Source organism: Macaca mulatta, chromosome 9, assembly GCF_049350105.2.
Source record: "Macaca mulatta isolate MMU2019108-1 chromosome 9, T2T-MMU8v2.0, whole genome shotgun sequence".
In the NCBI taxonomy this organism is placed as follows: Eukaryota; Metazoa; Chordata; class Mammalia; order Primates; family Cercopithecidae; genus Macaca; species Macaca mulatta.
Window position 1 is genome coordinate 106,800,171 of NC_133414.1, and position 16,472 is coordinate 106,816,642.

The 16,472-nt window shown below is 39.0% G+C and overlaps 1 protein-coding gene across 1 annotated transcript in view; it reads left to right on the forward strand.

The window, feature by feature from the left end:
• The window catches only part of CYP2C9 (cytochrome P450, family 2, subfamily C, polypeptide 43), a 127,121-nt gene that overhangs the window by 19,399 nt on the left and 91,250 nt on the right, over positions 1–16,472 (forward strand). The window contains exons 2-3 of the mRNA XM_077944886.1: positions 12,411–12,552; positions 14,854–15,041. Coding sequence (XP_077801012.1) covers positions 12,411–12,552; positions 14,854–15,041 — 330 coding nt within the window. The remainder of the gene's footprint in view (positions 1–12,410; positions 12,553–14,853; positions 15,042–16,472) is intronic.

Sequence of the window (16,472 nt, forward strand, 5' to 3'; positions counted from 1 at the left end):
TTATTGTATAAAAGCATTTTAATATCAATTTTCTTATGTTTAAACCGTCTTCCCTACTACCTTGAGATATAAGATAGCATGAATTACTATGATTTATATTTAGTTGATGACGCTAGAGGTTAAGGGGATTTGGGCAACCTGATAGAAAGCACGAAGCTAGAACTCACTGTTTTTATTTCTGTCAAGTAGCTTCAAAAATGGAATCAGTATTTTAGAAGTGCAAGCAACCCAGAGATACCTTAAAACCCAGCTGTGCACCTGAGCAGTTAAGTGATTTCTCTAAGATCACACAATCATTATTTAGGCAGAGTGTAGGACATGCCAACTCAGCACAGGGTAAAATTTGAATGTTTGTTTATGGTTCATACACCATGAAACCAACCATTTTTGTCATTCCTAACCTAGCTGCCTCATCAGCCAGGATCTCAGCTACAGCATCAAACACACCTGCCCTACTCAGTGTTTCCTGGCACCTTCTATGGTCACAAATATTCTCCCTCCTTGATGGAGATAGTCTTTCCCTAAATTAGAATATTTCTGCCAAGTAATGTTAGAAAAAGGTCAGTAAGCGTTGATTGGAGGATAAGCCTATTGAGTAATGGAAACCTTCGGAAAGGGCCCGGATGTCCATGGAGTGGTATGGACGTGCTTTTGGGTGGTCACCAAAGTACTTTATTGAAACAGTCTTTGGAATTTAGTGGATAAACCACTGGTCAGGAAGTCATTGGGCTTGAAAGCCACCCCTGTATTTGGGCATTCATTTTCTGTGTGTAAAATAAAAGACTTGGTCATCTTTCCCAGATGTTCACTTCATAAATTTTTGAGCAGGACTGTGGTGTTCAAACATGCACTTCATGGCTTGGTCCATATAGAATTTTGGACTTACCAGAAAAAAGAGCAAAAATGGTTTCCCAGGAAGATAAAATCTTGGCCTTACCTGGATCCACGGGGAGGTCAGAATCCTGAAGTTTTCATTGAATCTTTTCATCAGGGTGAGAAAATTCTCATCTTTATAATCAAATCGTTTCTGGAAAACAACGGAGCAGATCACATTGCAGGGAGCACAGCCCAGGATGAAAGTGGGATCACAGGGTGAGGCTAAAGATTTAAAAATAGTTTGAAAATATTATTGAAAAATAAATATTTAAAAGATCTGCGTTTGTTAAGACATAAAGAAAATTTAGAAATTTTAAACAATATCTTAGAAATTTCTCATGTGTCCAAAAAAAAAAAAAAACTCAGTATGCATGAAATAAACACATTACTTTTACCTTAAATATGAGTTGAGCATTACAGTCTAGCTATACAATGTCATTTCACACGTGGTAATTCACATCCACTGCCTTTATTTAAACTCTTTTAACCCAAGGTATCTTTTATTTTGGAAAGAAAAAGAAGACTTTTTTGAAATGCTAGTAATTCAAGTTTTAGAGCAGAATCATATCTGTCTGCAAAGCCTCTGGACAGTAAACACAGAGATAGGAAGAGATAAGTTGGGGACCTAGAAATGTCTTATATATAATGAATAGCTGAAGTATAATGTGCTGAACCAATAGGAATAAAGTTAGGGAGATTGTGGGTGAATGCACGTGTTTGAGGGAACAAATGTGAAAAGCAGGCACATCCATATGATATGAGAAGAAAAACTAATATAAATGAGCATTAAGTATAACAGATTAAATAAGTAAAATGTTAACTTTTAATTTCAAATCTAAATCCCAGTAAAGCTAACCAAAAAGTAAATTGATAAATGGAATCTTTTTATTTCTTTTATCAATTTGTAAAAAATGAATGTCCTTCCTTTGGAAATAATGTTTATCATTTCCAGTCATCTTCCAAATTTAATTCATTTGGGCAAAACTATTCTTGTGGATACTGGGATATTATTCAGTATAGTCATCAAGATAAGTATGTTTTAATAAAGTTTTAAATTTGACCATAAGTGAGGCCAAATCTGTCATTTTACAGGTAAATAAATTATTAAAAAGGCTTTTTTTTTTTTTTTGGTGCAGGAATCTCTAAAGTGAAATTGCTGTAACCAAGTGACTAGTGAACATAAATGGAAAGGGTGCCCAAATTCACATCGATAGGTCCTAAATAAGAGTGACATGAAATGAAAGGGTTCTGAATAAAGTTGGAACATTGAACAACAGGAAACCTGCTGAGTTAGCAGCTTCTATGCCAGACTCCTTTAAACATTACAGGGCTCTAAAGTTTCAGAAAAGCTGTTGTTGTAGCCTAGAGGGTGAAAGGTACTTTGGGAAGCCTTGGTGAGTGTGTGTGTGTGTGTGTGTGTGTGTGTGTGTGTGTGTGTGTGTGATTCTCAGGTACAATCTGATATCCAGTTCTTTTTTTTTAACTGCACTTGAGAGAGTGAATTTATTTTATTTTATTTTATTTTATTTTTAAATTTATTTATTATTATTATACTTTAAGTTGTAGGGTACATGTGCATAACGTGCAGGTTTGTTACATATGTATACTTGTGCCATGTTGGTGTGCTGCACCCATCAACTTGTCATTTACGTCAGGTATAACTCCCAATGCAATCCCTCCCCCCTCCCCCCTCCCCATGACAGGCCCCTGTGTGTGATGTTCCCCTTCCTGAGTCCAAGTGATCTCATTGTTCAGTTCCCACCTATGAGTGAGAACATGCAGTGTTTGGTTTTCTGTTCTTGTGATAGTTTGCTAAGAATGATGATTTCCAGCTGCATCCATGTCCCTACAAAGGACACAAACTCATCCTTTTTGATGGCTGCATAGTATTCCATGGTGTATATGTGCCACATTTTCTTAATCCAATCTGTCACTGATGGACATTTGGGTTGATTCCAAGTCTTTGCTATTGTGAATAGTGCTGCAATAAACATACGAGTGCATGTGTCTTTATAGCAGCATAATTTATAATCCTTTGGGTATATACCCAGTAATGGGATGGCTGGGTCATATGGTACATCTAGTTCTAGATCCTTGAGGAATCGCCATACTGTTTTCCATAATGGTTGAACTAGTTTACAATCCCACCAACAGTGTAAAAGTGTTCCTATTTCTCCACATCCTCTCCAGCACCTGTTGTTTCCTGACTTTTTAATGATTGCCATTCTAACTGGTGTGAGATGGTATCTCATTGTGGTTTTGATTTGCATTTCTCTGATGGCCAGTGATGATGAGCATTTTTTCATGTGTCTGTTGGCTGTGCGAATGTCTTCTTTTGAGAAATGTCTGTTCATATCCTTTGCCCACTTTTTGATGGGGTTGTTTGTTTTTTTCTTGTAAATTTGTTTGAGTTCTTTGTAGGTTCTGGATATTAGCCCTTTGTCAGATGAGTAGATTGCAAACATTTTCTCCCATTCTGTAGGTTGCCTGTTCACTCTGATGGTAGTTTCTTTTGCTGTGCAGAAGCTCTTTAGTTTAATGAGATCCCATTTGTCAATTTTGGCTTTTGCTGCCGTTGCTTTTGGTGTTTTAGACATGAAGTCTTTGCCCATGCCTATGTCCTGAATGGTACTACCTAGGTTTTCTTCTAGGATTTTTATGGTATTAGGTATAACATTTAAGTCTCTAATCCATCTTGAATTAATTTTCGTATAAGGAGTAAGGAATGGATCCAGTTTCAGCTTTCTACTTATGGCTAGCCAATTTTCCCAGCACCATTTATTAAATAGGGAATCCTTTCCCCATATCTTGTTTCTCTCAGGTTTGTCAAAGATCAGATGGCTGTAGATGTGTGGTATTATTTCTGAGGACTCTGTTCTGTTCCATTGGTCTATATCTCTGTTTTGGTACCAGTACCATGCTGTTTTGGTTACTGTAGCCTTGTAGTATAGTTTGAAGTCAGGTAGCGTGATGCCTCCAGCTTTGTTCTTTTGACTTAGGATTGTCTTGGAGATGCGGGCTCTTTTTTGGTTCCATATGAATTTTAAAGCAGTTTTTTCCAATTCTGTGAAGAAACTCATTGGTAGCTTGATGGGGATGGCATTGAATCTATAAATTACCTTGGGCAGTATGGCCATTTTCACGATATTGATTCTTCCTATCCATGAGCATGGTATGTTCTTCCATTTGTTTGTGTCCTCTTTTATTTCACTGAGCAGTGGTTTGTAGTTCTCCTGGAAGAGGTCCTTTACATCCCTTGTAAGTTGGATTCCTAGGTATTTGATTCGCTTTGAAGCAATTGTGAATGGAAGTTCATTCCTGATTTGGCTCTCTGTTTGTCTGTTACTGGTGTATAAGAATGCTTGTGACTTTTGCACATTAATTTTGTATCCTGAGACTTTGCTGAAGTTGCTTATCAGCTTAAGGAGATTTTGGGCTGAGACAATGGGGTTTTCTAAATATACAATCATGTCATCTGCAAACAGGGACAATTTGACTTCTTCTTTTCCTAACTGAATACCCTTGATTTCTTTCTCTTGCCTGATTGCCCTAGCCAGAACTTCCAACACTATGTTGAATAGGAGTGGTGAGAGAGGGCATCCCTGTCTTGTGCCAGTTTTCAAAGGGAATTTTTCCAGTTTTTGCCCATTCAGTATTATATTGGCTGTGGGTTTGTCATAAATAGCTCTTATTATTTTGAGATACGTTCCATCAATACCAATTTTATTGAGCGTTTTTAGCATGAAGGGCTGTTGAATTTTGTCAAAAGCCTTTTCTGCATCAATTGAGATAATCATGTGGTTCTTGTCTTTGGTTCTGTTTATATGCTGGATTATGTTTATTGATTTGTGAATGTTGAACCAGCCTTGCATCCCAGGGATGAAGCCCACTTGATCATGGTGGATAAGCTTTTTGATGTGTTGCTGAATCCGGTTTGCCAGTATTTTATTGAGGATTTTTGCATCGATGTTCATCAGGGATATTGGTCTGAAATTCTCTTTTTTTGTTGTGTCTCTGCCAGGCTTTGGTATCAGGATGATGTTGGCCTCATAAAATGAGTTAGGGAGGATTCTCTCTTTTTCTATTGATTGGAATAGTTTCAGAAGGAATGGTACCAACTCCTCCTTGTACCTCTGGTAGAATTCAGCTGTGAATCCATCTGGTCCTGGACTTTTTTTGGTTGGTAGGCTATTAATTATTGCCTCAATTTCAGAGCCTGCTATTGGTCTATTCAGGGATTCAACTTCTTCCTGGTTTAGTCTTGGAAGAGTGTAAGTGTCCAGGAAATTATCCATTTCTTATAGATTTTCCAGTTTATTTGCGTAGAGGTGTTTATAGTATTCTCTGATGGTAGTTTGTATTTCTGTGGGGTCGGTGGTGATATCCCCTTTATCATTTTTATTTGCATCGATTTGATTCTTCTCTCTTTTCTTCTTTATTAGTCTTGCTAGTGGTCTGTCAATTTTGTTGATCTTTTCAAAAAACCAACTCCTGATTCATTGATTTTTTGGAGGGTTTTTGTGTCTCTATCTCCTTCAGTTCTGCTCTGATCTTAGTTATTTCTTCCCTTCTGCTAGCTTTTGAATGTGTTTGCTCTTGCTTCTCTAGTTCTTTTAATTGCGATGTTAGAGTGTCAATTTTAGATCTTTCCTGCTTTCTCTTGTGGGCATTTAGTGCTATAAATTTCCCTCTACACACTGCTTTAAATGTGTCCCAGAGATTCTGGTATGTTGTATCTTTGTTCTCATTGGTTTCAAAGAACATGTTAATTTCTGCCTTCATTTCGTTATGTACCCAGTAGTCATTCAGGAGCAGGTTGTTCAGTTTCCATGTAGTTGAGCGGTTTTGATTGAGTTTCTTAGTCCTGAGTTCTAGTTTGATTGCACTGTGGTCTGAGAGACAGTTTGTTATAATTTCTGTTCTTGTACATTTGCTGAGGAGTGCTTTACTTCCAATTACGTGGTCGATTTTGGAGTAAGTACGATGTGGTGCTGAGAAGAATGTATATTCTGTTGATTTGGGGTGGAGAGTTCTATAGATGTCTATTAGGTCTGCTTGCTGCAGAGATGAGTTCAATTCCTGGATATCCTTGTTAACTTTCTGTCTCGTTGATCTGTCTAATGTTGACAGTGGAGTGTTGAAGTCTCCCATTATTATTGTATGGGAATCTAAGTCTCTTTGTAAGTCTCTAAGGACTTGCTTTATGAATCTGGGTGCTCCTGTATTGGGTGCATATATCTTTAGGATAGTTAGCTCTTCCTGTTGAATTGATCCCTTTACCATTATGTAATGGCCTTTTTTGTCTCTTTGGATCTTTGATGGTTTAAAGTCTGTTTTATCAGAGACTAGTATTGCAACCCCTGCTTTTTTTTGTTCTCCATTTGCTTGGTAAATCTTCCTCCATCCCTTTATTTTGAGCCTATGTATGTGTCTGCGTGTGAGATGGGTCTCCTGAATACAGCAGACTGATGGGTCTTGACTCTTTATCCAGTTTGCCAGTCTGTGTCTTTGCATTGGAGCATTTAGTCCATTTACATTTAAGGTTAAGATTGTTATGTGTGAACTTGATCCTGCCATTATGATATTAACTGGTTATTTTGCTCGTTAGTTGATGCAGTTTCTTCCTAGCCTCGATGGTCTTTACATTTTGGCATGTTTTTGCAATGGCTGGTACCGGTTGTTCCTTTCCATGTTTAGTGCTTCCTTCACGGTCTCTTGTAAGGCAGGCCTAGTGGTGACAAAATCTCTAAGTATTTGCTTATCTGTAAAGGATTTTATTTCTCCTTCACTTATGAAACTTAGTTTGGCTGGATATGAAATTCTGGGTTGAAAATTCTTTTCTTTAAGAATGTTGAATATTGGCCCCCACTCTCTTCTGGCTTGTAGAGTTTCTGCCGAGAGATCTGCTGTTAGTCTGATGGGCTTCCCTTTGTGGGTAACCCGACCTTTCTTTCTGGCTGCCCTTAAGATTTTTTCCTTCATTTCAACTTTGGTGAATCTGGCAATTATGTGTCTTGGAGTTGCTCTTCTCGAGGAGTATCTTTGTGGCGTTCTCTATATTTCCTGGATTTGAATGTTGGCCTGCCCTACTAGGTTGGGGAAGTTCTCCTGGATGATATCCTGAAGAGTGTTTTCCAACTTGGTTCCATTTTCCCCCTCACTTTCAGGCACCCCAATCAGACATAGATTTGGTCTTTTTACATAATCCCATACTTCTTGCAGGCTTTGTTCATTTCTTTTTCTTCTTTTTTTCTTTTGTTTTCTCTTCTCGCTTCATTTCATTCATTTGATCCTCAATCGCTGATACTCTTTCTTCCAGTTGATCGAGTCAGTTACTGAAGCTTGTGCATTTGTCACGTATTTCTCGTGTCATGGTTTTCATCTCTTTCATTTCGTTTAGGACCTTCTCTGCATTAATTACTCTAGCCATCAATTCTTCCACTTTTTTTTCAAGATTTTTAGTTTCTTTGCACTGGGTACGTAATTCCTCCTTTAGCTCTGAGAAATTTGATGGACTGAAGCCTTCTTCTCTCATCTCGTCAAAGTCATTCTCCGTCCAGCTTTGATCCGTTGCTGGCGATGAGCTGCGCTCCTTTGCCGGGGGAGATGCGCTCTTATTTTTGGAATTTCCAGCTTTTCTGCCCTGCTTTTTCCCCATCTTTGTGGTTTTATCTGCCTCTGGTCTTTGATGATGGTGATGTACTGATGGGGTTTTGGTGTAGGTGTCCTTCCTGTTTGATAGTTTTCCTTCTAACAGTCAGGACCCTCAGCTGTAGGTCTGTTGGAGATTGCTTGAGGTCCACTCCAGACCCTGTTTGCAGAAGATAGAATCTTTCTGAACAGCGAGTGTACCTGTCTGATTCTTGCTTTGGAAGCTTCCTCTCAGGGGTGTACTCCACCCTGTGAGGTGTGGAGTGTCAGACTGCCCCTAGTGGGGGATGTCTCCCAGTTAGGCTACTCAGGGGTCAGGGACCCACTTGAGCAGGGAGTCTGTCCCTTCTCAGATCTCAACCTCCATGTTGGGAGATCCACTGCTCTCTTCAAAGGTGTCAGACAGAGTCATTTGCATCTGCAGAAGTTTCTGCTGTGTTTGTTATTGTGTACTGTGCCCTGTCCCCAGAGGTGGAGTCTACAGAGACAGGCAGGTTTCCTTGAGCTGCTGTGAGCTCCACCCAGTTCGAGCTTCCCAGCAGCTTTGTTTACCTACTTAAGCCTCAGCAATGGCGGGCGCCCCTCCCCCAGCCTCGCTGCTGCCTTGCCGGTAGATCACAGACTGCTGTGCTAGCAATGAGGGAGGCTCCGTGGGTGTGGGACCCTCCCGGCCAGGTGTGGGATATGATCTCCTAGTGTGCCTGTTTGCTTAAAGCGCAGTATTGGGGTGGGAGTTACCCGATTTTCCGGGTGTTGTGTGTCTCAGTTCCCCTGGCTAGGAAAAGGGATTCCCTTCCCCCTTGCGCTTCCCAGGTGAGGCAATGCCTCGCCCTGCTTCAGCTCTCGCTGGTCGGGCTGCAGCAGCTGACCAGCACCAATCGTCCGGCACTCCCCAGTGAGATGAACCCAGTACCTCAGTTGAAAATGCAGAAATCACCGGTTTTCTGAGTCACTCACGCTGGGAGTTGGAGACTGGAGCTGTTCCTATTCGGCCATCTTGCTCCGCCTCTTTTTCTTTTTTTTGAGACAGAGTCTCGCTCTGTCACCCAGGCTGGAGTGCAGTGGCGTGATCTCCACTCACTGCAAGCTCCACCTCCCAGGTTCACGCCATTCTCCTGCCTCAGCCTCCCATGTAGTTGGGACTACAGGTGCCCACCACCACGCCCAGCTAATTTTTGTATTTTTTTTAGTAGAGATGGGGTTTCACCATGTTAGCCAGGATGGTCTCGATCTCCTGACCTCATGATCCACCCATCTCGGTTTAAGTTTAATATGTGTGTGTGTGTGTGTGTGTGTGTGTATATATGTGTGTGTGTATATATGTGTGTGTGTGTATATGTGTGTGTGTGTGTATATGTGTGTGTGTGTATATATATATAGTTTATTTTATTTTATTTCTTTTTTGAGACAGAGTCTCACTCTATTGACCAGCCTGGAGTGCAGTGGTACAATCTCGGCTCACTGCAGCCTCCGCCTACTGGGTTCAAGAGATTCTCCTGCCTCAGCTGCCCAAGTAGCTGGGATTAGAGATGTGAGTCACCACACCTGGCTAATTTTTGTATTTTTAGTGAAGATGCGGTTTCACCATGTTGGCCAGGCTGGTCTCGAACTCCTGACTTCAAGTGATCCACCTGCCTTGGCCTCCCAAAGTGGTGGGATTACAGTGTGAAGCACCATGCCCAACCCTCTTATGTATTTTGGATATTAATCCCTTATCAGATATATGGCTTGCAAATACTTCTCCTAATCCATAAGTTGTCTCTTCACTCTGTTGTTTCCTTTGCTGTGCAGAGACTTTTTAGTTTGACATAATCCCATTTGTCTATCTTTGATTTTTCTGCCTCTGCTTTTGGGGTAAAATCTAAACAATTATTGCCCAGACCAATATCATGTAGTTTTTTTCTCAATCTTTTCTTCTAGTATTTTATCATTTCTGGTGTTATATTTAAGTCTTTAATCCATGTTGAGTTGCTTGAGTATATGGTGTGAGATAACGTTCAATTTTATTCTTTAGCATATGGATATCCAGTGTTCTCACCATTTATTTAAGAGACTATCTCCTTTCCATTGCATGTTCTTGGTACCTTTGTCTAAAATCAATTGTAGTTGCATAGGCTCTTTTCCAGCTCTCTATTGTATTCTGTTGGTTGATGTATCCATTTTTATGCCAGTATCATGCTGTTTTAATTATTACCAATTTTTAGTATAGCTTGAAATCAGGTAATGTGATGCCTCCAACTTTGTTCTTTCTGCTAATGATTGCCTTGGCTATTTGGGTATTTTTGTGGTTCTATATGAATTTTGGGGGGATGACTTTTCCTGTATCTATGAGAGATAACACTGATATTTTAATAGAGACTTCAATGAAACTGCAAATTGCTTTAGATAGTATGGACATTTTGACAATATCAACTCTTCCAATCCATGTATATGGTATCTCTTTTTAATTTGTGTCTTCTTCATTTTTTAAATTAATGTTTTATGGTTTTTGGTGACTTTTCTCTGTTTTGGTTAAATTTACTCCTAAATACTTTATTTCTTTGATGCTATTGTAAATGGGATTGTTTTAAAGTATCTTTTTCATTCCATTTTTTGTTAGTATATAGAAACGCTATTAATTGATTTTGTATCCTGCAACTTTATTGAATTTATTTATCAGTTTTAAAAGTTTTTTGGTATTGTGTTTAAGGTTTTCTGTATGTAAGATCATGCCATCACCAAACAGAGACAATTTTACTTGTTTTCTTATTTGGATGTCTTTCATTTATTTTTCTTATCTCATTGCTCTGGCTAGTACTTCCCATACTATGTTGAATTGAAGTAGTGAGAGTGGGTATCCATGTGTTTTTCATGGCCTTACAGGAAAATCCTTCAACTTTCCACTATTGAATATGAGGTTAGCTGTGCACTTGTCATATATGGACTTCATTGTGTTGAGGCTAGTTAGAAGCTCCACTGTTGGGAGCAGCAGTTTGCAGAACATACTAAGTCTCATCTACGCAGAAACTTGGACTTTTGAGTTTCATCCCTTTCTCTGCCCTGATCCCAGAGGATAAAACCTCTGGAAGTGCTTGTATGCCAATATATTACTGGTACTTTTTCCTGTGGTCTAGAGAGAGACTCCTGTATACTTAGTCCTCTCTGCTCCCAGAGTTGGTAAGTTAAGTGGATAGCTGTGGGGAACCTTAGGGTTAGGGTGTTAATGTGTGGTCTAAACCCTCCTTTTCCCAGGGAGAAGCTGGATGTTGGGGATTCCTTCTCAATTGTATGGTGTAGTGCCTGGGTGAGGTTGTTGTCATAGCTTTTACTTCCCAGTCTATGTGTATATGTTCTTTGTTGTCCAGTACATAGAAGTCTCTCAACTTGTTTCTGACTTTCTCTCAGAGGGAAATGATCTGTGAATAGATGTTTACTTGGTGTATCCTTGGGTGGAAGGAGATACTGGAGCCTCCTATTCTGCAATGTCACCATTGTGACACTGAGAATTGCAAACCCTTGATTCTGGCTTATATTTGTGTCTCTAATTTAATTATTTCCATTTCTGTCAATTAAGATTGTGTGTATACAAACAAGAAAAAACAGTTAACATGGCTTAAACAAATAATGTGTTTATTTATTTCACATACAGGGTGTCATGTGGGCAGTGCAGAACTAGTACTGTAGCTCTGAAGCATCCTAGAACCAGGTGCCTGCCATTTTTGATCCCCACACTTATAACATGAATCTTCATCTTGACTAATTTTTTTTTTTAGACAGGATCTCTCTTTGTCATCCAAGCTGAAGAGCAGTGACATGAACATGGTTCATTGCAGCCTCAACCTCCTGGGCTTATGTGATTTTCTGTGTCAGCCTACCATATAGCTTGGACTACAGATATGTGTCATTCACCCAGTTAATTTTTTTTTTTTTTTTCTGAGATGGAGTCTTGCTCTGTCACTCAGGCTGGAGTACAGTGGCACGATCTTGGCTCACTGCAAGCTCTGCCTCCTGGGTTGACACCATTCTCCTGCCTCAGCCTCCCAATTATTTTATTTTTATTTTATTTTATTTTATTTTTTTGAGAAGGAATCTCACTCTATCACCCAGAATAGAGAGCAGTGGCACCATCTTAGCTCACTGCAACCTCCACCTCCTGGGTTCAAGCGATTCTTATACCTCAGCCTTCTGAGTAGCTGAGATTACAGGCGCATGTCATCACGCCCAGCTAATTTTTGTGTTTTTAGTAAAGACGAGATTTCACCATGTTGCCCAGGCTGGTCTCAAACTCCTGACCTCAGATGATCTGCCTGTCTTGGCCTCCCAAAATGCTGGGATTATAGGCATGAGCCACCACGCCTGGACAATTTTTTGATTTTTTTTTTTTTTTTTTAAGAGACAGGGGTTCTCACTTGTTGCCCAGGCTGGTGTCAAACTCCAGGGCTCAAGTGATATTACTGCCTCGGCATCCTAAAGTGTTGGGATTACAGGCATGAGCCACCACAGACGGTCTTGTTAGGACTCTTAAATACTCACGTTCCAAGGTGATGTCTATACCATCTCTACCTTCATATTTGTATTTTGAGTAAAAAGGAGAGAAAATGCCATCAGCAGGTTCCTGCTTCTATGTCATAGACAAGAAATACTTTTCATGGCCAACACAGCTCCAAGATATCCTGGGAAATGGAATTTTTAGGCAAGCAATAGATAAGTGGAAATGGGAAATGAACTTCATCGTATCCCTTATCATATTTACATTCTCTGCCACACTTTGCAGTGTTGTAGTTTTAATACTACACTCTCTAGTTTCCAAATTTCCTTATGTTTAGAACAGCCTGATATATTTTGGATTTTTTGTTATTATGCTGGCAAACTATCAAATAATTAAATGATGAAATAATTTTTAGGAAAAGCACAATCAACAGTCTGAATTTACTATTAAAAGCTTGATAGCCACCGTAACTGATGTGTTTGGAGCTGGAACAGAGACAATGAGCACCACCCTGAGATTTGGACTCCTGCTCCTGCTGAAGTACCCAGAGGTCACAGGTATGATGATGTATGATGAGCAGGGCGATTTTCAGAAAAGATGTTGGGAAGACACTGCTATTGTCCTCCATCTTGTTTCTCTTAGAGAAGCTTCATTATTGAAATTTCTGTGCCATTGGTTTTAAGTTGTCTAAATACAATGAAGGGATAAGAATGAGACAAATTTGCACAATAGGGAAGAGTGACTAAGAGAAGTGAAGACAGTGTAATCAGTAGCAAAAGTGATAAAGCCCTGGATTTAAGTGACTAAATACTCTGAATAAGGTGTCTAGGTTTCATGGGAGAGGATTTGTAGCAGACATAGGCATGATGAATTGACCTAGGATTGTATGGTGGTTTTCTTAAGAACAGACCACTTTGTTGCAGTTTCTTTTTTGAAATGAGTAGAAATTGTATTTCACTAAAAGCCATGTCTACAAAATTCCATTTTCCAGCAGAACAGACCACTTTGAGTGACAAGTACGCTATTTTTTTTTTTTTTTTAAAGAACAATCTCACACTGTTGCCCAGGCTAGAGTGCAGTGGTGCAATCTTGGCTCACTACAACTTCCACCTCCCAGGTTCAACCGATTCTCCTGCCTCATCCTCTGGAGTAGTTGGGATTACAGGTGTACCCACAATGCCTAGCTAATTATTTTGTATTTCTAGTAGACATTATATATTATTCTGATACAACAGGGTTTCACCATGTTGGTCAGGCTGGTCTCGAACTCCTGACCACAAATGAACTGCCTGCCTTGGCCTCCTAAAGTGCTGGGATTACAGGTGTGTGCCACTGTGCCCAGTCAGGTATGCTCTTACAGATCTTCCCTTATTCTGGAACTGAAGTGTTTTAATGCTGAGACAGTAAAGACAGAAACTCTTTTTATTTTTAATTTTTATTATTGGCAATACTTTTGTGGTTAGTTTGATGCCATTTTTTAATGTTTTGGTAAATTTCTATTTTTATAGACTTAGGGGTACAAGTGAATTGTGTTCATAAATATATTCCATAGTGGTGAAGTCTGGGCTTTTAGTATACCCATCACCTGAATAGTGTTCATTCTTCCCAATAGATAGCATTTCGTCCCTCACCTCCCTCCTACCTTTCCACCTTTTGGAGTCTCCAGTGTCTATTATTCCACTCTGTATGTCTCTGTGTACCCATTGTTTAACTCCCAATTTTAAGTGAGAACATGTGGTTTTTGACTTTCTATTTTGAGCCTTTGCACTTAGGATAATGGCTTCCAGTTCCATCCATATTGCCACAAAAGACATGATCTCATTCTTTTACATGGCTGAGTAGTAGTGCATGGTATGTGTGTGTGTGTGAGACACACCATGGAATACTAGATGCAGATTTTTAAACCGCACACATAACATTTTTAATCCAATCATCTGTTGTTGGATGCTTAGGTTGATTTTATAAATTTGGCTTGATGAATATTGTTGCAGTAAACATATGAATTATTTCAATTAGAATTGAAATAGACACTCAAGTCCAAGGATATACAAAAGAGGAGACATAATTATAGCTGTCCCACTTGTGATCGATGTTTATAAAATCATAATGATGTGAACACGAGTATTAATATAATAAAAATTGATATAAATACATTGGGGAAGCTTGAGTGGGGGGAAGTGGGAGTGTGTGTGAATGTTTCTGTTTGTGGGTGTGTGTCTATTTGTTATGGGTTGGTGATGGAGAAAGTCCTCATCTTTCTTACCATGAAGTTTTAGAAATTTTCTAAAAATAAATTAAAAAATCAAAAGAGAGTCATTATTTAGAAATATGAATATAAATTTCAGAAGAAATTTCTAGAATGTTTCAACATGGCCACCTTTGCGGAGTGTGAGGATAAGAGAATATCATTTCAAGTTTCAAATAACGTATGCACATAATACACAAATCCATTCTTACATATAGATCTATTCGTAGAATTAAAGGTTTAAAACATTATATATTATTCTGATACAACATTAATTTGGTTTTTTTCTTTCTCCAAGAACAGTAATTTCTTGAGTTTATAATGTACTAAATATTTGTATTTTGAAGTATTTTATGATTTACATTTGTACTGATTACCCTGTATGCTAATATGTAGGCGGTTACAGCTTTATCTTAATACTTAGCTTGTAGAAGGGTTAGATGTCTTTATAGTGTAGTAATTTCTTCTCTAAAGTCTAGGTGTATTTTCAGTCCTATAAATTAAGTTTATAATGATGTTGGGACCCCTTCATTATGCTTCATGTAACCTGAATTGCCACAGCAAATGTGTCATTTTTCTCCTTTCCCATCATTTCTTACTTGTGTCTTATCAGCTAAAGTCCAGGAAGAGATTGAATGTGTGGTTGGCAGAAACCAGAGCCCCTGCATGTGTGACAGGAGTCACATGCCCTACACAGATGCTGTGGTCCACAAGATCCAGAGATACATTGACCTCATCCCCACCGACCTGCCCCATGCAGTGACCTGTGATGTTAAATTCAGAAACTACCTCATCTCTAAGGTAAGCTTGTTTCTCCTACACCAGACCTCCATGCTCTTGAAGTTCCCAAACTCATAGTATGATACCAATCCTCTAACAACACACGATGAGAAAAGTGTAAAATTCATACTTAGGGCAGCTTGATGGACTCTGCTATTTCCATTCCAGTTTGGACCTATGAAGGTTTATAACAGGTCACGATATCTAGCAGTGTATGTCTTCCAACTTTGTTCTGCTTCTTTAATAATATTTTGTGGCTATTCTCAGGTGTTTCCAAAAAAATGTTTGAAGTGTAGTTTTGTCAATTTCCCAAAACACCGTGCTGGAATTTTTATCATGGTGACATTAATTCTTTAGATCAATTTAGAAAGAATTGATGTCCTGACAGGTTGAATCTTTCAATTTATGGATATGATTATGTTCTTAATTTATTTGGGCTTTCTTCTATTTTGTCAGTAATGTTTTGGTTTCAGTTCAGTGGCTTTCACATGTATTATATAATTTTTTCTGAAATAAATGATACTTTGGATGTAATTGTACATTGTGTATATAATGTATAATTATAAATATATAATATGAATTATTATGAAATATTTATGTATCTTTTTTCTTTTCTTTATTATACTTCAAGCTCTAGGGTACATGTGCACAATGTGCAGGTTTGTTACATAGGTATACATGTGCCATATTGATTTGCTGCACCCATCAACTGGTCATTTACATTAGGTATTTCTCCTAATGCTATCCCTCCCTCTGCCCCCAACCCCATGACAGGCCCTGGGGTGTGATGTTCCAGGCCCTGTGTCCAGGTATTCTCATTGTTCAATTCCCACCTATGAGTGAGAATATGTGGTGTTTGCTTTTCTGTCCTTGTGATAGTTTGCTCAGAATGATGGTTTCCAGCTGCATCCATGTCCCTGCAAAGGACATGAACTCATCCTTTTTTATGGCTGCGTAGTATTCAATGGTGTGTATGTGCCACATTTTCTTAATCCAGTCTGTCACTGATGGACATTTGGGTTGATTCCAAGTCTTTGCTATTGTGAATAGTGCCACAATAAACATACTTGTGCATGTGTCTTAATAGTAGCATGATTTACAATCCTTTGGGTATATACCCAGTAATGGGATCACTGGGTCAAATGGTATTTCCAGTTCTAGATCCTTGAGGAATTGCTACACTGTCTTCCGCAATGGTTGAGTTAGTTTACACTGCCACCAACAGTGTAAAAGCGTTCCTATATCTCCACATCCTCTCCAGCATCTGTTGCTTACTTACTTTTTAATGATTGCCATTCTAACTGGTGTGAGATGGTATCTCACTGTGGTTTTGATTTGCATTTCTCTGATGACCAGTGGTGATGAGCATTTTTTCGTGTGTCTGTTGGCTGCATAAATGTCTTATTTTGAGAAGTGTCTGTTTATATCCTTTGCCCAATTTTTGGTGAAGTT